This window comes from Tenrec ecaudatus, chromosome 1 (genome assembly GCF_050624435.1).
Source record: "Tenrec ecaudatus isolate mTenEca1 chromosome 1, mTenEca1.hap1, whole genome shotgun sequence".
NCBI classification, from domain to species: Eukaryota; Metazoa; Chordata; class Mammalia; order Afrosoricida; family Tenrecidae; genus Tenrec; species Tenrec ecaudatus.
In genome coordinates, this window is record NC_134530.1 from 24,729,705 (window position 1) to 24,751,920 (window position 22,216).

Below are 22,216 nucleotides of genomic sequence, written 5' to 3' on the forward strand. Positions count from 1 at the left end.
GGATTGAGATGAGAAACTCTGGGGAGCGGCAGCATGCGTGACTGACTCACCCGGGGATGGGCCCTTGCCACTGCCAGTTCAAGGGCACTTGGGAACTCAAGAAAGGGGGCCTTGGTTTCCCCTGCCAGGAAAACGGAGGGCAACAGGGGCTTCTGTCCTTGAGCACACGGGATGTGATTTATTCAGGGCCCACTAAACCCTGGGCCTGTCCAGGGTGAATGGGGAGCTGGGACCTGCCTACTCCGTCCACTTGTAGTCCATAAACAGGCAGACAGGGCAAGGAGCGGGGTGTGGGGAAGAGCTATAGCCTAAGTAGCAAAAGGCTCCCTTGCTCCCCACCCCATGTGGGGGGAGTGTGAGTGTGTGTGTGCGCATGTGTGTTTTGAGGTGCACAGAGACTAAGGTGGACCCTGAGGATCCATTGACCTGTGTTGATTCTGAGCACTGATCCTAAATGGCCCAGGGGCTGGCATCGACCGGTGTCTGGCTGGGCAGAAGTCCTGGAGCCTGGTCCCACAGAGGCCTTCCTGAGGCTAGCTGGTCTCAAGAGGAGCACTCCCTAGCCTTCCCCCAGCATGATGCCTGGCTGCTGGTTGAAGGGAGCTGGAGAGGAAGGGGTGTCCATCTTCTCAGACCTGGGCCTCACTGCCAGGCTAAAGGATGGTCAGAGATGGTCCTCAATTTCCTCAGGCTGGGGGTCCACGCAGCAGGTGGTTCTGGGAGCAGCCTCCACATGCAGCTTGGAGAGGAGCCGGGCGGTCTCTTGGGTGATCTCAAAGTGCTTGGGCAGTGGAGTGCGGCGCAGGGGGCTGCTCTCAGGGGCGGCACCAGCAGGGTCAGCCCCCCGCCCCCGCAAGCTGCCACGGGGCACTGGTGTGACAGGGGTCTCTTCACACAGCTTGGAAGCTACCAGGGCCAAGCTGGACAGCTGGTGGGTGACAGGCCGGACGCCTCCCCGAGGGTACTTCACAGGCTGGCGGCTGAAGTGGCCACGGGACTGCGTTCCCAGGGGAGAATCCTCGGGAGCTCGGCTGGATGCTGCGGAGATGGCATGGCCAACACTGAGTGTCCCCCCCAAGGCCACTGAGCCAACCCCCAAGAGCCCTCTTCTAGCTCGGTCAGCCTGGGATAAGGTGCCCGTAGAACTCCTGGGCTGCTCCCCATCACACTCACCTTCGTCTCCCACATCTCTGGGGTCTGCAGCCACTTCCTCACTCTGCTCACTCTGCAGGGGTAGGCTCTGCAGCGAGAGACCCAAGGATCAGAGCCGGGAGAACCCCGGCTCCCTCGGATACTTGGAACACTGAGGGTTTACTCCTGGACTAGAGAAAAACCAGCGCCAACAAGTCAGTTCCATCCCTGAAGGCCAGGGCAGAACTGCCCCTGTCGACTTCTGAGCTGAGACTCTTTACGAGAGGAGAGAGCCTCATCTGTGTCCTTCGCAACAGCTAGTCGATTTAAACCGCTGATCTTGCATGTCAGGCGGGGCCACTACCCTACTGGGACTCCTTTGCAGGGGGTCTGGGGAGGAAGGGATGATGTCATTAAGTGTCCTGCTGGGGCCTCTCCTGGGAGAGGCAGCATTTAACTCCCTGCAGGCTTAGAGGAGACTGGCCTGCAGCCAGGCCCAGGCAGTGGAATGACTCAGTCCTTCCCACGTCAGGCCCACTGATGCCTGCGAGCGAACACGCGTTCCCTTTCGCTTCTGCTTCTGCTCCCCTCGGTTCTTGGGTTTGTGTTCTCGATGCCCTACCTGGAGCTAGCTGGTGACTGATTACCAGCCTGGGTTCCTCATGTGTGTCAGGCACTGGCATTCAGCACCAAGGAGCTGCTGTGGGAGGGGCTTCAGCTCTGCTAAAGGCTTGGGCAGCTGAGGCTCCCAGGAAGTTGATCAAGGGCCCCCTGCGTAGTAGGCAGGCGCCCTCGTGGCTCAGTGGTTAACTAAGGTGGCAGCTTGGCTGCTAACCAGAAGGTTGGTGGGTCAAGCTCCCCAGCCCCTCCCTGCGCAGGAGGAGGATGTGGCAGCCTTGGAAACCTGACCGGCCGTCCTCCAGGATCCGGGGAGTTGGAACCGGCTTGAGCACAGAAGCTTTGGTTTGGGGCTTGACGTAGGAAGTTTGCGGTCATTGGCATCCTTTCGGCCACCATCCCCCGTTCACTCATTCCTGTGCCAGGCTGTGCCCCAAACACCCCAGGCCCTAACCTCGGAGCCTCGCAGGGTCTGTTCCTCAGCTGGAACACTGTTCCTTTGTCTTCAGTGGCCCCTCACCTCCCTGCAGTGTGCTGCTGCTCACCACCTCCACGAGGCCTGGCCAAAACCACCTACCGGCTGCTCCAGGCTGCTCTCCGTTGCCCAGCCCCTGCTGCCCCGCACACTCTCTTCTCCCTGGTACCCTTCACCCCTGGCCTCAGTCAGCTGCCTTTACATCAGATTGGTGGTCTCTGGTCTTGCCCCAACAGGAGGGGGTGTGGGTGGTGCTCAGCCCACTGTGCTCTGCTGGATCACCCACAGCGAAGCTGTAGGGGTTCAAGGCTGCCCAGTGGTGCTGTAGAGCTGTGCTCCACAAGGTTTTCAAAGCTGTGCCCTTTCAGAAGCAGCTGATCCCCATGCCTGCCTTCTGAGGTGCCCAAGGGTAGACTTCAATCACCAACCTTCCCAACAAGCACTTAATCAGTGGGGCCACGCAGGGACAGAGTAAGTGCCTAATAAAACTGCTGGCCTCCAGTGGAAGGAGGGAAAGATCACCCCGTGGTGTCACCCTTGTTCATTACTCTGCGATCACCCACCACTCAGGCTTCCCCGTTCTGGCCAGAATGACACAGGTTACTTAACATAGGGCAGGAGGGACTGAGAAAACGGGAGGCAAAGGAGGAAGCCACAGGAGAGGGACCAGTAGCCTGTCCCTACCTTTGGGGGTACAGCCTCAGGTTGCTTCTCCAGGGCACTCGGGGGCTCGGGGGCTTGGCCGGAATCTGAGGCGCAAGTAGTGGATGGGGCGTCTGGGTCCAGTTGTCCAGGGATTGGCTGGGAGCTGGTGATGAGGGGCTCCGGGGCCGGGCTGGGGTTGTAGCATGGAGCCTCCGTGGCCAAGGGCAGCTCATCCATCCCAAAGATCTGCTCATAGTGCACGATGAGGAACTCCACCAGCTGGGCCTGGTGTCCTGAGTCCAGCAGGCAGGCGACCGGGCCGGCCCCAGCAGCCCCTGGGCAGCCCGGTGGCCGCAGCAGTGTTGGCCCAAACACAATGCCCAGGTTGTTGGCAGACATCTTGTTTTCCTCAAACTGTGCAGCCACCCTGGGGAGAGCGTGGGGAGAAGGTGAGGGGCGGGCACCTGGCCATGGGCCTCAGTGGTGACATGCCCAGGGCACCGAGAAGTGCGGGGTTTGGCACATGCTTTGAGTCTGGCAAGTGCATGCCTGGGGCTGAGGGTCAGTGCCTAAAGTCAGGAGTCGTGTATTTAAGGTTCAGAGCTCAGAAAACACCTGTCAAAGATCACCCCCAGAGGGAGTGGGGGAGTGGTACTGTCACAGACTATGCCTCAGGTGGGAAGTCCTATGTCAAGGGTCACCAGTGCCCACCTGAACAGATGGGCCACCAGGTGCCGCAAAGTGTTGTAGTTAGAGTAAGGTAGCTGAGCCAATAGAGTCTTGAGTGAGCGGATGACCTCGAAGCTGGGGCTGGGGGCCTCAGGACTGTCCCTAAGGTCTGCATGCAGGGTCTTGGCCAGAGAGATGAAGGCGTCGTAGAGGTGGAAGGGGACCACGGAGTCGTTGAGCTGGAGGTGCAAAGGATGGGGGTGAGCTCGGAGGCCCGCAGCCCAGCCCCTGCTCCCCGTGGCCCCTGAGCACCCACCTCCTGGAGAAACCGCTTGAGGACCCCCGAGACGTCATGAGGTGAATTCCCCGACAATTCCACCAACGCTCGACCGTTCTCAAAGGCCTGGCACAACCGCTCCACGCGCACCCGGGACCCGCTGATTCGGTAAATGCCCTGCAAGAGCAGGGGGACACCTGGCTCAGTGACTCTGGCCATTAGCAGGGCCGGTCCCTCTGAGCACTGGGTTGGCACGGGGGTGGAGGAATCAAAGTAGCACCTGCACATCCAGGGCGCGGTGCTCGATCTCAGCCGTGCACCGGGTCACCACAAAGGGCACTTCTTCCGGGAAGTCCCGGGGCACCTGAAGGAAGTCCACCCCAAAGAGCGGGGTCCGTGGCGGGAGCCGCTTGTGTCCGCAGAGGATCAGCAGTGTCTCCAGACAGCGCTTGTGACAGGTTAGGAAGCACTGCAGGGGGAGAGACGCAGGGGCCTGGGCTCAGAGAGCTCCTCGGGGGCCCAGCCAGCAGACAGGTAGGGATCCTCAGGGGTCGAAAGATCATGGGAAAACCCGTGACAGCCCTGGGGTGGGAAGGCCACAAGCGCCCGTGTCAGCGAAGGTCAGCAGGTCTCACATACACACACACACACACACCTCCTCACACTCGGTCCCGCTGACCATGAAGGCCTCGCACTCTCGGCACTTGGCCGGACCCCGCAGGCGCCGCAGCCGGTGTGTCTGTGCCGCACTGGACAGTGTCCACTTCCTGAAGGGGCTGGCCGTGCCATTCTCCAGTCCATCTCCCAGGTCTGTGGGGAGCAACAGTGAGGTTCCTGACCCCCCCGCCCCGCCCCACCCCACCCCACGTCCGGGCTCACCTATGTCTCTCTCCTCCAGGTCATCTGAAGACTCCGTGCCCATAGATGAGGCCTTCACCAGTCGCCGTGCGCCTGAGCCGCGGACCAGAGGGTCACAGGGGCCCTGGGGAGGTCACCCTTCTGGCTTCCAGAACCACCCACAAATGCCCTCAGAAGGTGACTCCAGGAGGGGGCTTGGAGAAAGGGCTAGTTGGCCTTGGGAGCTACTAAGTTGTTCAGAAGTGGGACCCAGAGACGGAGTTAGAAACTGAGGAAATGGATCAGCGTGTGGGGTGGGAGGTCAGAGGACAAAGTACAGGTTAAAGATGGTGGTGGGTAGGGTGGGGTGTCAGAGCTTGACCAGGGGCCTGGAGTTTGGTCAGAGGTCAGGAGGGGAGCAGCCCCAGGTCCTGGGCTCACCTGGGCTCGAAGTTGGAGAGTCCAGGGAGCGAGACTCGCTGCCACCACCTAAGCTTTCCACATCACTGCCTGGGGCAGGGCCGGGGGGCCCTAGGAGAGAACAGGGGGTCAGGGTGGCCACGGCCGAGCACCCCTGCCCACCTAGCCATCATAGCACTCACCCTGCCAGCGAGAGCCTGCATCCTCCCAGGGGCCTGGCTCAGCTGCACCCTCATCCAGCCGGGGAGGAAGGGGGCCTGAGAGCTTCTTCCTAGCATCCAGAGGGGAGCTGAGACAGTTTGGGGGGTTTATTCTCCAGTCTGGTGGCAGCACTCCAGTGCCCCATCCAGATGGTCCAATACCATGCCCCGATGCCCCTAAGCAATGAGGGCCCAGGAGGGCAATTACCACCCACTTCAATCCTCCCAGACCTGGGAAAGTGACCCCACCCCCCACCCCCAAGAACCAGAGTCTTGGGCACTGAATCTCAAGTCCAGGCTTTGAGTTCAATGTCCTACAACTGAAGCTGAAAACTGGTGCTTGGGTCCCAAGGGACTCACACAGCCCCGCCCCCAGCCCACCTGTATGTCAGCGACGGCACAAACTCCTGGAAGGAGAAGGCAGGCGGTGGGGGCAGCGGGCCCTCGGGCCCCAGCGCCCGCACGAACTCCTGGTAGCGCTGGCCAGGCTCGAAGGGCACACAGCACTCAGCCAGGGCCAAGAAGGCACGGGGTCCATGTTCCGCCTGCGCGCCCCGTAGGCCAAACAAGCCCAGGGTCACCTGTGGGCGGAGTCAGTATGCAGGTCAGGATGGGGCCAGATGGCCTGTGGTGGGGTCAGATGGGGCAGGACTGGGACTAGGAGGAGGTTGAGAACTCCATCTGTTGGCCTGAGGACTGGGGTGGAGTGATTTGGATGGGGCCCAGCAGACTCGGGCAGGAGGCGGCTTGGGGGTGCTGGATGGGGCTCCGCCTAGGCCAAGTGGGCCCAGAGGATGTCACCTAGGGTGGGGGTGGGGTGCTGGCCTGGGTCGGGGATATAGTGGACTGATGATCCCCGAGGAGGCAGAGACCAGTGCCAGGGAAGGGACGCACCCTCTTGAGCACCTCGTCCCCCTGAAGCACCAGTTTGCGCACATGGGACACTATCCGATGCTTGGTGGCCTCCAGGTCCTGCTGCCGCGCATTGGCCTCACGGATGCAGGCCTGGTACAGTGCCTCGGCCTCCTGTGCCTAGGGAAATTGAGGCAGGACGAGTGTGGGCCAGGGCAGTAGTGGGCCGCGTCAGAGCTGGAAGCATCAACATGCTGGTCCCCAACCTTGGCCTGGGCCTCCTCTCGTGAGCGGCGGCGACGCTCCTGCTGTTTGCTGGGTCCGGGGGAAGCCTGGGGGGCCGAGTCCTCCGGAGACCCCTGGGAGCGAGCCTGCAGGTCCTCACTGCGCTGGACGTACTGGACCTGGGCGCGCCGCAGTGCCTGCACCGCCTCATTCTGGGAAGGGGGACCGGTCAGTGCTGCCCCACTCAGAACTACCCCCCTAGCCAAGCCTCCCCGCGCCAACCTCCGGCCTCACCATCCGCTTCTGCTCCTTGGTCCACTGATCCTTGAACTCCTTCCGCCACTTCTCAATCTCAGTCCTCTTGGCTGCCAGGGGCTGGCACAGGGGTGGGAGCAGGGAATGGGACAACTGCCCGCCCCTGAGGGGCCCACACAGGCCGCCCGGGGCCTGGTACATGGCATTTCCACAGCCACATGGGTTTCCTTTGTCTAGCCCCTCCCTCCCCACCCCTGTCCAGACAGAGTGTCAGTGGTCACCGCATGTCCTCTGAACGCCCCCTCGGCAAACAGGACAGCGTCCCATCAAACAGAGCCTGATTTGAGTCTGTCGTGTGACCAAGGACAGTGGTGAAGGTGACAATGGTCCCTTCCTCTGGGCTGCTGTGGAGGAAATCCCGCAGGAGAGGAGGGCTGCCCACCCCTCCCCCGCCCCACTCCTGCACTGCGCTGCCCCCTCACCTGGTAGTAGTCCCTCCTCTGCTGGGCCACCGTCTCCTGCGCCAGGACCCCAAGCGAGAGGTCATGCTCCAAGAACAGCGTGTAGATGTACTGCAGTGGCATGTGGCTCTGGGGACAGAGGGGTGGCAGGAGGGGGCTGAGGACCTGGGTGGGGCTGGGGGAGGAGTGGGGGCTCACTTTAGGGTCTGCTTCTGGTTACCTGCTGGTGGATGGAACCCTTGCCGGCCTCTGCGATCTTCATGACGCTTTTGGCAAACTCCAGCTCTGGGGAAGAGAGGGTATAGTCTGACCCTGCTGGCCAGCAGGGGGCACTGCCGAAGGCTGGGGTGGGGGGCAGGGGCTCTCACCATAGCTGGCTCTCTTCTCCGTCCAAGCCAGCAGCTCCTTGGCATAGCGGCTCCAGGTCTTGGCATAATCTAGAGCTGCGTCCACACCCCCCTTGGTCCGAACCAGCCGCAGGTCCAGTTCCTCCCCTGGGCAGACAGGAAGGCCCCTGATTTCTGCCCTCTGCCCTCCCTGAGCCCTTAGACCAGACAAGACCCTTGTGGTTTTTCCTACTCCCCTGAGCATCGGATGTACTTCTTGCCCCTTTACGCTGGCCGGTGACCACCGGAATGCCCATCTGGGTGGAGGGTTCCTTGAGGGCAGGCCTGGATCTGATCCATCATGGGCACCACCAGGTCTCTGGCACCCAGAACAAGGCCTGACCCTGAAGAGGCATTTTCTGTCCCAAACATCCTGGTCGCCAAGCCCCTCCCCCATACCTGTGAGGGGTGCAGGGCCCTCTGAGGGGTGGCTCCAACAACTGGTCTGGCTAGTCTGGGGCAAAAGAGAGAGCCCTTATGAGCAAGCAGGGCAAGGGTCCCAGCCTATACCTTCCAGAGCCCCAGCCTCCCTGAGACCCCCTCTCTGGGAGTCCACCCCACCTCTCTCACAGCAGTTTCTGTGGGGGTCTTGTCAGGCTCAGGGTCTCCTGAGAGCACAGGGTCTCCAGCCAGCATCTCCAGGGTCCTAGAAGATGGAGGAATCAGAATGCTGTCTACCTCCACCAGCGTGCCCTCTCTGAGGGTGCTGGGAACCCCAGGCCATTTGGGTGGGTGGTGCTGGAGATCACTTTTGGCGGGGATGACATCTCTGCTGTCTGGGTGCTTGAGGGACTAGGTAATTTTTTGACCTGGCTCGGGAAAGGGAAAGTCTCAGGTAAATTTGGGGTTCGCAGATTGGAAGGATGAGTCACAAGGAGGACGTAGGGGTACTAAGGCCCGGGGGCACAGCGGTTGTGCACTGAGTCAGTGACTCAACCTTATCAGCTGCTCTGGGTAAGGAAGGCCCCGGGAACGTGCTTCCACGGAGAGGACGGTCCTACAGGAACCACTCAACGGCAGTGGACTTGGCTTGGTTCGGGAAAACAGTGGCATCCTCTGTGGATTTGCTGGGGAGGCGGGTGTTGGTTATGGAAACATGTACGTGAGCTTCCATACACAAGGAAAGCTTATCGGGTTAGTTGTGACCGGGTGTAGAAACTTCCTAGTGGGACTTCAGGGCTTTGGGGTGCAGGGATTCCAACAAGTTTTGGGGGGTGACCCAGTGCTCAGACTCACACATTCCCCAAGGAGATCTCAAGGTTGTCCAGGCTTCGGAAGATGTCACTGTACCTCTTCCTGCTCTCGGAAGCCGGGGGTAACCCTGGAGGAAGGGGGAATTGTTCCTCTAGGGCCAACAGCTGGAGCCCCCACCCACCCACCCACCCACGGCACCTCAGCTCATCGGCCTGGTTGGTTCTGTGTTCAGGCCACTGTTCCCATCCCTCCTAGCCCAGTGGGGAGGGGGCTCTGTCTCTGAAGAGGGTGGGTGTCTGTGGGATTGAGAGGGTGGCCTCAGGGCAGGGTAATGCCCCAAAGCTGCTATTGGGAGCAGACACCCACACAGCCCCAGACCACGGAGGAAGTGGACAAAGCAGATGCCCTCAATGCAGCAGGCTTGACAATGGAACCACATGGACTCTGGAGTAGACAGATGGAAACACACGTTGGGCAGATGGGGGGGGGGGGAGCCTGTGGCAGAGCAGGCACACAGGCAGGCTGAAGTCACAATGAGGCACAAAAAGACCAAGTGAAACTCGGCACACAGCGACACAAAGAGAGACGAGCCAACTCCTCCACATTTCTGCAGCCACCCCCGCCCCTTCCAGGAGCCCCAGTGGCTGCATCCATCTCAGGGCTAATCTACAGAGGAGCCCTGCCGGGCCCTCCCGCCGCGGCACCCTCTCCATCCATGGCAGTGACAGGGACACCCTGCCCCCATCGCAAAATTCAGAAGCAGAAGCGGCCACTTCCCCTTCCTGGACCCCCTCCCCCAGGCATCCGGGGTGAACGCTCGGAAGGGGGAGGGGGTCCCGCCTCGGTATCTCTCCCGGGGCCGGCTCGGCTGGAGATCCCCCCACCCCCCAGTAAAGGTTCCCCGCCTCCTCCCCATTCAGGAACTCCCCTGCTGGCTAGGGACCAGGACCAGGCAGGGCTCCCTCGAACTGGGAAGTGGAGGACGAGAGTGGACGCCCCTCTCCGGACCCCGACCCCCTACCCGGCTCGGCGGCGTCCATGGCCCGGCCCAGGGTTCCTTCGGCGGGGACGGGGATGGGGTCGCGCGCGGGACGGGCCCAGCTTGGCTTTCCTGCGGCCGGCGCCGCCCGGGTTCCGAGTCCGCTCCGCCCCCGCGGCCACGCCCCCAGAGGCCACGCCCCGTGTCCCGGAAGCGCGGACCGAGCACCTGGCGGGCGCCGGGCGGGCGGAAGAGTGGCCCAGCTCCCCGGGCCCTGATGAGGCCGCTGCGATGCCCAGGGACCAGGCCCCCACTAAGCCAGCACCCCAGACCGCAGCGCTTACATCCTGGCCAGGACCCCCACGCCCCAAATCGTCGTGCCTTTCCAAAACCCACAGCCCCCAGCCCCCTGCAGTGACCGCACCCGCGTCCCAGCGCCCCATGTCTTCGGGGGCTGCATAAAGCAGTGGGGTCCGGAACGTTCACGCTTCAAGCTGCTCTCTCCCACCATCCCGGGTGGGGCCCTCTACTGGTGGCCAGTCGTCTTGCTGTTGAAGCGGAGGCGCCCGACGCTGGGCCCCACGGACGCTCTATTACAGTGCCAGCCGCCTGCTTTCCTAGCCATACCCCCAGCGACCCCGCCAGGCACTACGGAAGGTATGGCCGGCCCAGGCCTGTCTCCCGCCGCCCCAGGAACCCCCCGCTGCAGCCCTTAAGCATCCCCTTTCCCATCCCCCCTTCTGAATCCCTGGACCTCTCAGCAAGTGGGGACCCATGCTCCACCCCTCATGACACCCTGCCAGGCGATCCGATCCTGGCCCCACGTGTTCTCATATGCTGCTCAAATCAACTGGCCCCCATCCCTTCACACTCCACCCTCCCAGTCCCCAGGGGCGCAGGGAAGGGACCGGAAGCAGGGCAGGCGTTTGCCAAAGGCCACATCCATCTGGTAACAATGCATCCACATCTCTCTCGGAGGAATTTCTGGCTGGGAACCAAACTTGAAAGTATGCACATCGTGTTGGTTCACAGCCCAGGCCAGGAGTCTCCCCTCCCTGTGCCTTTCTCTGCAAGCGGCGCCTGCACGGGCGACCACCCTCGGACCAAGCAGGAAGTGACCCAGACCTCTGCATGTTCACCTTGGGCCAGGGTTTGTGAGGGCAAGACCTGTCTCTGAACCCGAGGCCATTAAGCCAAACCCCCTGATAGTGAATCCAATCAGGACCAGAGCCCCCTGCAGTTTCAAAGGCTGTGGGTCTTTCTGAAACCAAACCAAACATTCGATGCTGACTCAGTGACCCCCTGTGCATTTCTGACACTAGCTGTTTATGGGAGTAGAGAGCAGACTCGCCCCACTCGTAACCACTACACCACCAGGGCTCCTTTGCTGGTGAGCCGCAGATGATTCTTTTTCTGCATACTTGAGACACTAAGATGTGGATAAACAGTTTGAAGCTCAAGTCCGAAGGCTTCTTCCTTCAAGCTTGGCTAAGCATCCAGTGTTGGCATTACGAACCACCTCACACTGTCCAAGGGAGGATGCTGGAGACTTCCTCTGCGGCCACCCGGCCTAAGCTCCAGACTGACCCCATGCTCACCCCTGGGCCCCCCACTAGCCAAGACAGGGAAGCAGGGGTTCTTAAAATCACATTGTTGCTTTATTGACTGAAGGTGCTGGCCTGGGGCTGGTTCTGCTGGACAGACCACTGATGGGCGCTTGATCAGGGCCCAGCTTGGCATGGTGGACGAGGTGGCTGGCCAATCCATGGGGCTGGGCTCCCTTGGAGGTTCCCGCAGGCAGGGCCGGTGGGCAGTGGTGCTGGCACCGCCGTCTCAGGAAGGCACTTTCAGCTTTGGGGCCCCCAGGAAGAACTGCAGGATGGAGTCCACCAGGAACGCCAGGCAGAAGTCCAGGAACAGGACCAGGGCGATGACCAGCTTGAACTGGCCAGGGAGGAAGGCCCGTGAGTAGGCAGTCAGGTCCAGGCCAGCCCTTGTTCCCCACCGCCGCCACCACCCTCACCTTCACAGGGAGATGCCAGGTAGTGCGGGACAGGAGTGGATGGCCAGACCCAAGCTGGCCCCCGTCCCTCACTGCCACCCTTACCTCCACCGGGATATCCACCAGGCCAAACTGGCTATTGAGGTCAGGGGAGGAGCCGAGCAGCAGGCCGCAAATGGCCAGGATGGATGCGGCCAGGCTCCACACCAGGGGCTTGTTCTCAGGCAGGCTCTCCATGAAGGGGGGGCCCTGTGGATGGGCAGAAGGAGCTTAGCTGGAGGCGGGGGTGGGGAGCATGCAGGGAGAAAAGGCAGGAGTGGCAAGCCCTCACCCTGTAGTTGATGGCAAAGGTGGCAGTCTGCATGGCCATGGCCATGATGTACACGGTGCTGTTGACCAGGCTGGGCTCGAACTCCTTGTACAGGTCCACAAACTGCTCCTGCCTGCAGGCCGCGCACGTGTGCAGTCAGGGCCTGGCCAACCCATACTCCTCCCTCCCCCCCTCCCTTACCCCCCCCCCCCGCCCAACGGCAGGAGTGGGCTGTAGGCACTCACTTTGGGGGGCTCCGGGCCTGGGCCTGGCTGTACAGGTAGACGAGGCTCAGGAAGTGCACAAGGAACTGCAGCATCACGGTGAGCACCGTGTAAAGGTTGAAGATGTTGGGCAGCGGCCGCTCACGGGACAGAGTCTTCAGGGGCTAAAGCGCAGGGGGGTTGGGGGGTGTGAGACCCCCGTCCACCCGCCTGCCTCCCTCTCAACATTCCGTCCTGCCTCTCCCCACAGTGGCCACAAAGGTTTAGAGACCATGACAGAGACAGGGAACGCTGACCTGAGCCCTCCTGCCCCACTACCTGCCCTCCCTTTCTTGTCACTGCGTGGATGGTCAAGTGCCGTCAAGGACTGGCTGCTGCTTGTCCTGAGGCTGGGAGCTCCACCTAAGGGTCTGTACTCATGGTCCACTTCTGGGTCTCCTCACCACGACCCATCCCTCCCCGGGGGCTGCCATGACCAGCCCACCTTGGAGCGGGAGATGAAGAGGAAGCAGCCGGCCAGCAGCAGGCCCTGCAGTGTGGCCTGGAAGTCGCTGAACTTGACGCCCTCCAGATAGAGGACGCTCTGGCTGTAGGCCAGGATGAGGGCGTTGAGCGCCAGGATCTTGAACATCTGCAAGGTCGTCACCAGAGTGCAGCGGCCCTGCTTGATCACATGGCAGACTGGGGGGTGGGAAGGAAGGTGAGAGGGGGCCACGGGTTGGGGGGATAGACTGGGATGGGGACGAGCGGGCCAGGAGCAGACTCACTGCACTGGATGGACGAGAGCTTGGAGGTGAAGGGAGCGGCGATGCTGGCGTCCCCCAGCTTCACGATGGGCATGCTCTCGTCCTCGATGTCCCGCAACACCTGGCTCAGGCGATCCTGCGGGTTGGGGGGTGGGAGGGGTCCATGACACTGTAGCTGGGGGTGCCATGGCCACCCCGTTCCAAGAAGACTCACCCGCTGAGAGGCAGACTGGTCCTCTGGGGGTGGGAGCCCCAACCTCTGCCTGGCCCCCCGTGAAGAGCCCCGGACACCACTGCTCATATTGGGGCCATCCCGGGGGGGCCGCCGCCGCCGTTCGACCACCCGCTCAGGGGCGTTGGCCAGGAGTGCCACACCTAAGAGGAGGGGCTGTTGTCAAGAGCCAAGAGTAGGCTTCCTCCAACTAGCGGCCCCAACCCTCCCGCCCTCAGCCAGGGCTTACCCACGTCGGCATGTTTCAGGGCACCCACGTCATTAGTGCCGTCCCCACACATGAGGGTCACATAGCCCAACTCCTTCAGGCTGGTGACAACGAACTCCTGTGGGTGGGCGGGGTAGGTCAGAAGGGCTGAGCAATGGCTGGTGCTTCAGGGCCCCTCAAGTCCCCATCCTGTCACCCACCTTCTGCTTGGGGGCCACTCGGGCGAACACCTGCACGTGGGGGATGAGACGCAGCAGCTGCTGGGGGTCCGCCGTCTGCAGGTGGGCCAGGCTGTCCCCCGTGAGGCACAGCGCGTGCTCCCGGGCCAGCAGCCTCGGGGAGCCGTTGGCCAGTGGCAGCACGATGCTGCCGTCAATGGAATGCCACTGGCACGGCTGACCTGCGGCCGGGGGTGGGCAAGGGCTAAGGTCAGCTCCATGCTCCCAGTCCCGCCTAGCCCCGGGTCCTGGGGCTCTGCTCCCCCAGCGGTCTGGGCACTGTCCCACGGGCCTGCCCTGCCCACCCAGCAGAGTACTCTGAGGCCCACGTGCTCTGGGCTGGATTATAGGGTTCAAATCCTGTTCATGGAAGCCAAGTCCCCAGGGCCCCCACTCACCCCTCTCTGTGGGAGGCTGCAGGATCAGCGTGTGCGCCTTGTCAATGAAATGAAGCTCCTGTGCCACGTGGCAGGCGGTGAGAGGGTTGTCACCTGTGATCATGACCACCTGGGATGGGGGATGGGGGGCAGCTCAGCTCAAGAGGAAGTGAGAACGCCCCCCCGCCCCCCCGGTTGTCGTCTTTGGCCCCACCCCAGGGCAGTGACGGCCGCCCCGGTGGCATACGCGGTGCGAGGCGCTCTGGATCTCGCGGATCACGGCCCTGGAGTCTGCCTTGAGCGGGCAGGACACCACGATGAAGCCGACGAACCTCAGGTCGCACTCCAGCGCCTCCCGCTTCACCTCTCGGGCCTGAGGGGTGCACACAGAAGGAGCCTTAAGACCTGGCCCAGAGTCCAGCACCCAGCCATGGGTACTTGGCACAGTCTGGGTGGTCCCAGTCCCCAATTCTAGGGCACCGCTTTCTGGTTACCAACACCTGACCCCCATGCCTGACGGTCGTTCAGGCTAAGAGGCCACAGGAGCGAGACGGGAGAGATAGAGCAGGGGAGAGGGGCCCAGGGGCCTTGGGGTCGGCACAGTAAGCCCACGCTGCTGGGCGGCGGTGTCCAGGCATGAGAGTGGCACGTGGGAAGGTCCCAAGGCAGAACTACGATTGGCAAGTTGTGACAACCAGGGAACCAGTGTAGTCAGTGAGGGACATTGGGGGGGGGGGGGTCAAAAGGGAGCGAGGAGGGCACAGGGGCTCTGAGCCCAAGGGCAAGGCTCAGTCCTGTGTTCCAGAAGCCTCGTGGGCACAGAGGTGGGAACGTGCAGACAGGCGGGCTTCCTGTGGGTGAGGTTGCTGCAGTGAGGTGGGCAGGAGACACCAAGAGTGGTTTGCTCGTGGGGCCAGGCCCCTGTGCACCCCGAGAGCAGGCTCCAAGGCCTACCTGCTGGTGAGTGAGGTGCCCCAGCTCCTTGTACCCGAGCGCCAGCACACGGGCACCTTCCCGGGAGATCTCGGTGTGGATATGGTGGTAGTCGGCTGGACACTGGGCAAACTGCGAGAAAGGCAAGCCGGTGTGAGTGCCCGCCTGCCAGCCTCGGCCCCACCCCCAGTCTACTCACCATGGAATGCAGGGTTTCGGGGGCCCCCTTCACGGCTGCGATGTAGCAGAGGTCGGTGGAGCCGAGCTTCTCGTAGGAGGCGAGCACAGACATTCGCTTTAGGGCACTGGCAAAATGAAAGCGCTGGTGAATTTTCAGCCCCTGAGTTTTTATACTTCGGGGAAATACTTTCTCATCTGGAAACAAATAAGTAGGCGTCCTGAGGGGCTTCGCTCCCCGGAGGCAGCCAAGCCCCAGCCTCTCCCGGCTGCCCTCCCTGCCCCAGTGCCTGCGAGGGGTTGGGCCGGGCAGGGCTTCCCCCAGGCACAGGGCTCGGCTGGCCCGGTCGGGGGCAGAGTGGCAGAGCCCGTGGTCAAGCTCACCCTTGGTCAGGGTCCAGTCCACAGCGGTCAGCATGGCTTTTTCCAGGGGGTCGCCAACAAGCGTCCCGTCGTCAAGCTGAACAAGGGAGTGGCATGAGGCCAGGGCCCGGTGCGTTTCTACGGGGATATTGGACACGGGGGTCACCTCCTTCCCGTCTCTGCAAGGACGGGAGACAGCAGGTTGAAGCCGAGGAGCCAGGGGGCAGCAGACCAGCTGCCCTGAGAGCCACACGAGGTCGACTCCTCCCAGGGTGGGGTGGAGTTGTTGGCAGGACGTGGATGGCCACTTCGTCATGGAGCAGAGCCCACCCCCTGGAGGCCTGGCAGGGGTTTCTCTCAACTCCTCCCTCCAATGTGGGCCAGGCGCTGCTGCCACGACTCACCGGAGGCCTGCCACGCCTCGCACCACCAGGCTGTCGCTGGTTAGGGTGCCTGTCTTGTCGAAGCAGCACACCTCGACCTTGCCAGCGAACGGGATCCGGAAGGGCTCCGTGCAGTACATGTCTGGGGGCAGAACAGGCCAGGGTCATGCTGGCCCCCCAGCTGCCGAGCCCCCCACCCCAGCCTGGCACGCACAGAGCTTGGCCAGGGCGATGAGGGAGGTGTTGACGGCTAGAGACAGCTCGATGGGCAGCTCCGGGGGCACGACGGAAGTGAGGATCAGGGTGCACTCCAGGAAGAGCTTGTAGCGGTTCCGGCTGGGGTCCTTGGTACCTGTGGGGGCAGGAGCTGCAGCCAGGGCAGAACTGGGCCTGGGCCAGGGCTGGGCTCAAGAGGGTCACGGTGCTCACCTTCAATCCACACATAGGCAGCTGCCGCAATGGCAAAGACCAGGAGGAAGAGGATGAAGATGAAGGTCTCCAGGTTGTTAGCAGTCACTCTCTTGACCCCAAAGAGGATGGTCCGTAGCAGTCTGCCCTGGGGGGGACACACAGGACCGGTCTTTTTCCTAGAGTGTGCGTGACTCTCCTCCCTGTCCGCTCAGCAACATGGGTGCCTTCCCTGGAGAATGGCCGACTCCCACCTCCTGCCCCCTTCCCACCCCCGCAGAACCAGCGACGTCCTCCCTATTTCTCCGCAGCGGCTCCCACCTGGGATGTGTTGAATCCAGTCCTCAGGACAAAAGCAACGCATCCATTGTCAACAGCTGTGGGGACAGGCAGAGCCACCATCAGAGGCAGCTGGTAGGGGGTGGGGCACGCAGCGGGGACATCTGAGACTGCAGGCACCTACGCTTTAGGCCCGTGGTGGCCTTCTGAGGGGGTATATGCTGCACCACCTTGGTGCCTCCAAAGATGACGTGCAGCCGGGAGTCAGCCTGAAGGTCCAGCACCCGCTGGGGGTCCAGTTCCTCAATCGGCTCCTGGGCAAAGGCAGGGGAGATGGCGCTGGAGGCACGAAGAGTCGGGCTAGGGCCAGGCTGCCTGATTGCCAGCAGCGGGCCGGGCCTGAAGGTTGAGGGTGAGGGCTCGGGGTGCCCATCCACCCTCCAGCCCGCCCCAAACCTTCATCTGTGGCACCGACTCCCCAGTGAGCATGGCCTCGTCCACAATGCAGCGACCTCGAAGCAGCAGCACGTCACAGGGCACCAGGTTCTCCTGGGGGGAGCGCCCTGGGAGGGGCAGGGGGGAGCAGGGCTTAACCAAGGCACCCCCACCCCCGCCCCTCAAAGAAGCTCGGGCCAGGATGCCCCCAGGCACAGCCCTCACCAATAGAGACGATGTCCCCAGGAACCACCTTATCGCTGGCCACAGGCCTCCATTTGCGGCTCCGATAGACCTGCGCAGAGGAGGGCGAGGTGAGTGAGCCCCTCTGCGCCTCTGCCCCCTGCCACCCCACCCCCAGCTGGCACCCAGGGTAGCACCTGGATCATGTGAGGCTTGTTGCCCATCTTTCGGATCTCCGACATGTTCCGGATTTGCTGCTGCACCAGCGAGGCCTCAAACGCCATCAGCATGGACAGCGTGAAGACGCTGTAGTACCAGTACTCATCCAGACACCAGAGCCCCACGCAAAGCACCTGGGGGGCAAGACCAGTCCTGTACAGTGCCCCCCCACCCCTCGACGGGACACAGGGGGCACATGGAGGGCGGGCAGACTGTCCAGTAACCCCCTACCCCTCGACGGAAGAAGGGGCACATGGCGGACAGGCGGGGGTTACCTGGAACACGAAAAAAGGGGCCGTGGCCCTCTCCTTGAAGAGCTCCGAGAAGTCGGGCACCACCATCTCGGCCCTGTGGGGAGCCACACAAGGGAGCAGAGTGGAGGGGGGTGCCTTATACCTCACTGTCCCTCATGCCCGCACTGACGGCCCTCAGCACCCCACTCTGCACAATCGGGATGGGAGCTCCTGGAGGCCCTCCCCACCCTGCGCCTGGCAGACCTAGCAAGCATGTGAGTCCTTCTGGCATCTTGTCACTGACACAGACGCCAACAGGAACCCTGAGGCCCCAGAAATGGCACTGCAGCAAATGCCCTACCTGTCCCCAGAGTTCCCTGGTTTGAGGGAGGCGGGGGGCAGCGCAAGAGCCCTGGAGGGCAGTGTCTAGAGGCAAACTTTCTACAAACTTCTTGAGCAAAAGCACCCATGTGTACAGAGGCCGGCCGGGGCAGCTTCTGGGCCCTGGCTGCATGGACGGATGACAAAAATGAGGGACCTGGGATCCCAGAGTCCCGACAGAGTCCCATCATAAACCGAGTGGGCTGGGGGGAGATGCACACTGAGACTGGTAACACCCCCAAGGCCTGAAGAGGAGCTGTGGCAGGGAACTGTGTGTTGGGTGCCGACACGCCCATCCCAGGCTGGAGGGGAAAGGCCCCCCACAGCACGTATTCTACCCAGAATGCACTGCAACAAGAATGCCCCAACCGGCTCAGCACCTTCTCCCATGGGGACTCCCAGAGTGCCCTGACACAGGGGCAGGGGCAGTGGATGGGGGTTCCAGTTACAACTCGGTAGGGAACCAACCACAGGACTGCAACAAGGGCAAGTGGGCAGTCTGGACACGCTCCAGGGAAGCCTGTCAGTGGCAGGTCCCAGGGCTGAGACGGTCGACAAAGAGAGGGATCCCTCCTTCCCGCTCTCCAAACGGTGACTGTCTGGGCAGCAGGCTCAGGTGGGCACTCACTCGTTGGTGCCATACTTCTTCTCGGCTGCCCGGATCTCTGCCTCCTCCTGGAAGCCCCTGCTGCCCTGGTAGTAGGCGAAGGTGTGCCCCACGGGAAAGGCCACTGGGAAGAACTGCTTCTTTTCCAGGCCGTCGTAGGAATATGTGATTTTCTGGAACTCGAAGCACAGCACCTCTCGCCCATCTTCATCCTGTGGCCGAGGCACGTGTGTAGCCTGGGGCTGGCGCCTGGGTAGCCCTGCCAGCCCAGCTCTCGGCTCCTGGGGGACCTACCTCATCCCGGCGCAGAGCCACGAGCTCAGTGGAGCCATTGTTGGGGGTGGGCACCACCTTCACAAGCGTTGCTTTGCTGGGGTCATATTCCTGGTGGTGGTGGGGGACTGTGGTCAGTACATCCCAACTAACAGTCCTGTGGCCTCCTGCTGTGGGCCTCATTTTACAGTGCTCAAACTCCCTGGGATGTTAGGCACCACGGGGGCAGCAGTGCTGGCACACCGTAGGCTCCCAGTCCCCCCCAATCGGCCTCTCCTCACAAGGGCCCCTTCTAGGCCCGCATGCTCCATCTGCTGGCACATGCGTCCCGCATGGCTACTCCCTGCAAAGAGTCCCAGCATCCTCTGCTTGGAAAGTTCCTCTCCCGTGGTCCAGGGTGACTTCCTCATGCCCCACTGGCTCCAGATGTGGGGTGGGGTGGGGTTGTGCGCTCACTAAGGCTTCCCCCCAGCACTTCAAACAGCTATTTACTGGCCCCACACCATGTGGGGGTTTTAGCAGTGACTGTGAGAAAAGCCCTTCCCCTGGGGGAGTCCAAAGGCCAGAGTGACAGGAACTGAAGACAGTCACAACTACAAGCTCTGGTACAAAGTGCCAGCGCCTCCCAGACATCAGCTCAATGTCATGAGTGGCACCGAGGGAGGTGTTGGGGTTCTCCTGTTACAGGCGGCGACACTGAAACCCAGGAGAAGCACCCCCGCACGAGTGGTGGCACAGTCCAGGCTGCCTCTCCTGACCCCACAGTACCCCCAACCCCAGAGAGAAGTTAACCGTCACAATTGCTAGGCACACACACACACACACACACACACACACACGGCCATCGAGTTGATGCCAACTCAGAGACCCTGTAGGACAAGACAGAACTGCCCTGTGAGGCTTACAAGACTGTTAACTCTGTCCCATGTTTCTCCCACTGGTTCTTGTCAATCGAAATGACATGCATAAAAGGCAGCTGCATTATCTGGGATAGATCCCTCTATCATCTTGTCCCCTTCTGAGGTCCTCCACTGTATGCAGTGAAAGCTGCCAAGCTCAGAAGGGTGAGACCCTCCCTGGGGATGAGACTTGTGGGCAAGAGTGGGATGGGCAGCTACACTCAGAAGAGGGAAGCTGAGGCAGGCGCATGCTCCCCCTTCCTGGTTGCCAGCACACTCACACTCACCCTGGAAAGTGTTTGCAGGAAGGAGACACAGGGCTTTGAGCAGAAGAGTGACCTCAGAGACAGTGCCCCTGGCTCCAAGCCTGCCGGCGTCACCTGAGGCGGGACCAGATGGCTGGCAGCACAGTCATCAGATGTCAGTTGCAACTCAGGACAGCTCAGTGGTGGCTGACAGTCTCCCAGAGAATCACACTGAGCAGTGACCCACCCACACATCCACCCAGTTCCTGCCGCTTTTAGATGTCGATCACCTGGGCCTGTGCACACCGGGCACTACTGGTCAGCTCTGCCCATGGGCACTGGTGCCCACCTTAAAAAGGCCTGCCTCACACTCTGATAACGGAAGGCTGAGCCGTTTCCAAGTGAACGTGGGCAGTTCCACTAACAAGTGCTACCCAAACAGGGGCGCCAGCTCAGTGCCAAACTCGTTGCAAGTGCAACGTTGGTCAGTCTGAATGGCCACACCAGAGGTAGCAACCTGCACCAGGGTGCACAGCAGGTCGCAGCAGAGGGCCAAGACGCCTGAGCCAAAGAAATAGGACCCCGCGCTCAGGGCCCCTGGCCAGCAGAGACGCCAAGCCAGCGGGGAGCAGGCGCAAAGGGCGCGCCGAGATCCGCGGTGGGCCCCGGACCGGGGTGGGGAGCGGGTTCGTGCACGCGCGCTTACCGGGGCGCAGGTGAGCGCGCACTGCGCGTGCACGGACCAGTGTCCCGAGAGGATGGTGAGCGCGTGCGCCAGGCAGATGGTGGCGAGCACGAGCAGCGCGGCCTCGGGGATCTGCGTCCAGCTGCTGCCCCAGCCCCAGCAGTCGGTGGCCGCGGCGCCCAGCCACGCCGGATAGAGCAGCCACACGAACGGCAGCACCGTGAAGCGCCGCAGCAGCGCCAGCCGCCGGTACGGCCACACGCCGGCCACCAGCTCATCGCCGTTTGCTACGAGCCCCGGCCCGGCAGCAAGGAACGCGCGCGGATGCCCGGGCCTGGGCTGCCGGCCGGGCCGGGCACCGCACGGCACCGCGTTGCCCACCGCCGCCGCCATCTTCCTCAGCGCCGCGCTCGCTTCCGGGCGGAGGCCCCGCCTCACTCCGAGGTTGCACTTCCGGTAACCCTGGGGCGCCGCCATGGTGGCTGCGACTTGGCCGGACTGGAGCCGCCGAGGTCTAGGAGCCGAGCCCGGAAGTGTCTGCTGGACCCCGCCGCGACGGGGCCTCCATGACGGAGAGGGTCTGAGAGAACTAAGGCTTCACCAGACACGGAAAAGACGAGACAATGAGGGCAGGACGCCAACCCTGACAACCGAAACCGGAAGAGGCGGGCCGATTTCTCTTGACTATGCGGCCACACCGACTTGCCCGCGTCATGAGGGGCGGGCCTTAGGAGTTCCTTCTCCGCGCGGGGCGGAGTCTGAAACGTGAGGGGGCGGAGTTAGCGCCCACGGCCCCGCCCTGGCTCAGGGGGTGGGGCCTGGGAGGGACTGACTTTTTTTTTTAAACATTTTATTAGGGGCTCATACAACTCTTATCACAATCCATACATATACATACATCAATTGTGTAAAACACGTCTGTACATTCTTTTCCCTGATCATTTTCAAAGCATTTGCTCTCCACTTAAGCCCTTTGCATCAAGTCTCTTTTTTCCCCTCCCTCCCCGCTCCCCGCTCCCTCATGAGCCCTTGATAATTTATAAATTATTATTTTGTCATATCTTGCCCTCTCCGGCATCTCCCTTCACCCCCTTTTCTGTTGTCTGTCTCCCAGGTCACATGTAGATCCTTGTAATCGGTTCCCTCTTTCCAACCCACCCTCTACCCTCCCAGTATCGCCCCTCACACCCCTGGTCCTGAAGGTATCATCCACCCTGGATTCCCTGTGCCTTCAGCTCCTATCTGCACCAGTGTACATCCTCTGCTCTACCCAGACTTGCAAGGTAGAATTCGGATCATGATAGTTGTGGGGGGTGGGGGAAGCATTTAGGAACTGGGGGAAAGCGGTATTCTTCATCGGTGCTACTTCACACCCTGACTGACTCATCTCCTCCCCGGGCTGACTAATTCTATGAGAAATATTACGCAGACCAGACCGTACAAAATTCAATGGTTTCAATGACTAGACCTCATTAAAGTTTTCGTTGTGATCTGGATGAGCAATCAGTTTCCTGTCCAACAATTCAAACGTCAGAGGAATTCAAATCGTTCAGGGGAAAATTCCATCATCTT

At 61.9% G+C, this 22,216-nt stretch overlaps 2 protein-coding genes across 2 annotated transcripts; both read right to left on the reverse strand.

Annotated features, from left to right (window-relative positions):
* Positions 1-150: 150 nt before the first annotated feature.
* GMIP (GEM interacting protein) lies at positions 151-9,823 on the reverse strand. Its single transcript, XM_075549425.1, has 21 exons — positions 9,667-9,823; positions 8,688-8,772; positions 8,013-8,097; positions 7,851-7,905; positions 7,434-7,559; positions 7,286-7,350; positions 7,087-7,194; positions 6,644-6,724; positions 6,391-6,561; positions 6,167-6,304; positions 5,654-5,853; positions 5,255-5,361; positions 5,094-5,183; positions 4,695-4,766; positions 4,471-4,625; positions 4,096-4,284; positions 3,855-3,992; positions 3,581-3,777; positions 2,909-3,296; positions 1,174-1,240; positions 151-1,038 (listed from the first exon to the last, which is right to left on the reverse strand). Exons 1-21 carry the CDS (start codon positions 9,683-9,685, stop codon positions 665-667), a joined length of 2,910 nt encoding a protein of 969 aa, XP_075405540.1. The 5' UTR covers positions 9,686-9,823; the 3' UTR covers positions 151-664.
* Positions 9,824-11,260: 1,437 nt separating this feature from the next.
* Positions 11,261-21,309, reverse strand: ATP13A1 (ATPase 13A1). The gene is made up of 26 exons (XM_075549457.1): positions 20,666-21,309; positions 18,837-18,926; positions 18,564-18,754; positions 17,597-17,669; positions 17,300-17,455; positions 17,145-17,214; positions 16,941-17,047; positions 16,669-16,798; positions 16,527-16,582; positions 16,227-16,353; positions 16,012-16,149; positions 15,819-15,939; positions 15,436-15,593; positions 15,074-15,249; positions 14,896-15,006; positions 14,189-14,314; positions 13,963-14,071; positions 13,547-13,746; positions 13,368-13,464; positions 13,121-13,281; positions 12,928-13,042; positions 12,645-12,841; positions 12,182-12,324; positions 11,958-12,069; positions 11,732-11,875; positions 11,261-11,568 (listed from the first exon to the last, which is right to left on the reverse strand). The coding sequence occupies exons 1-26, from the start codon at positions 21,119-21,121 to the stop codon at positions 11,458-11,460; spliced, it is 3,675 nt and encodes a 1,224-aa protein (XP_075405572.1). The 5' UTR covers positions 21,122-21,309; the 3' UTR covers positions 11,261-11,457.
* Positions 21,310-22,216: the final 907 nt, after the last annotated feature.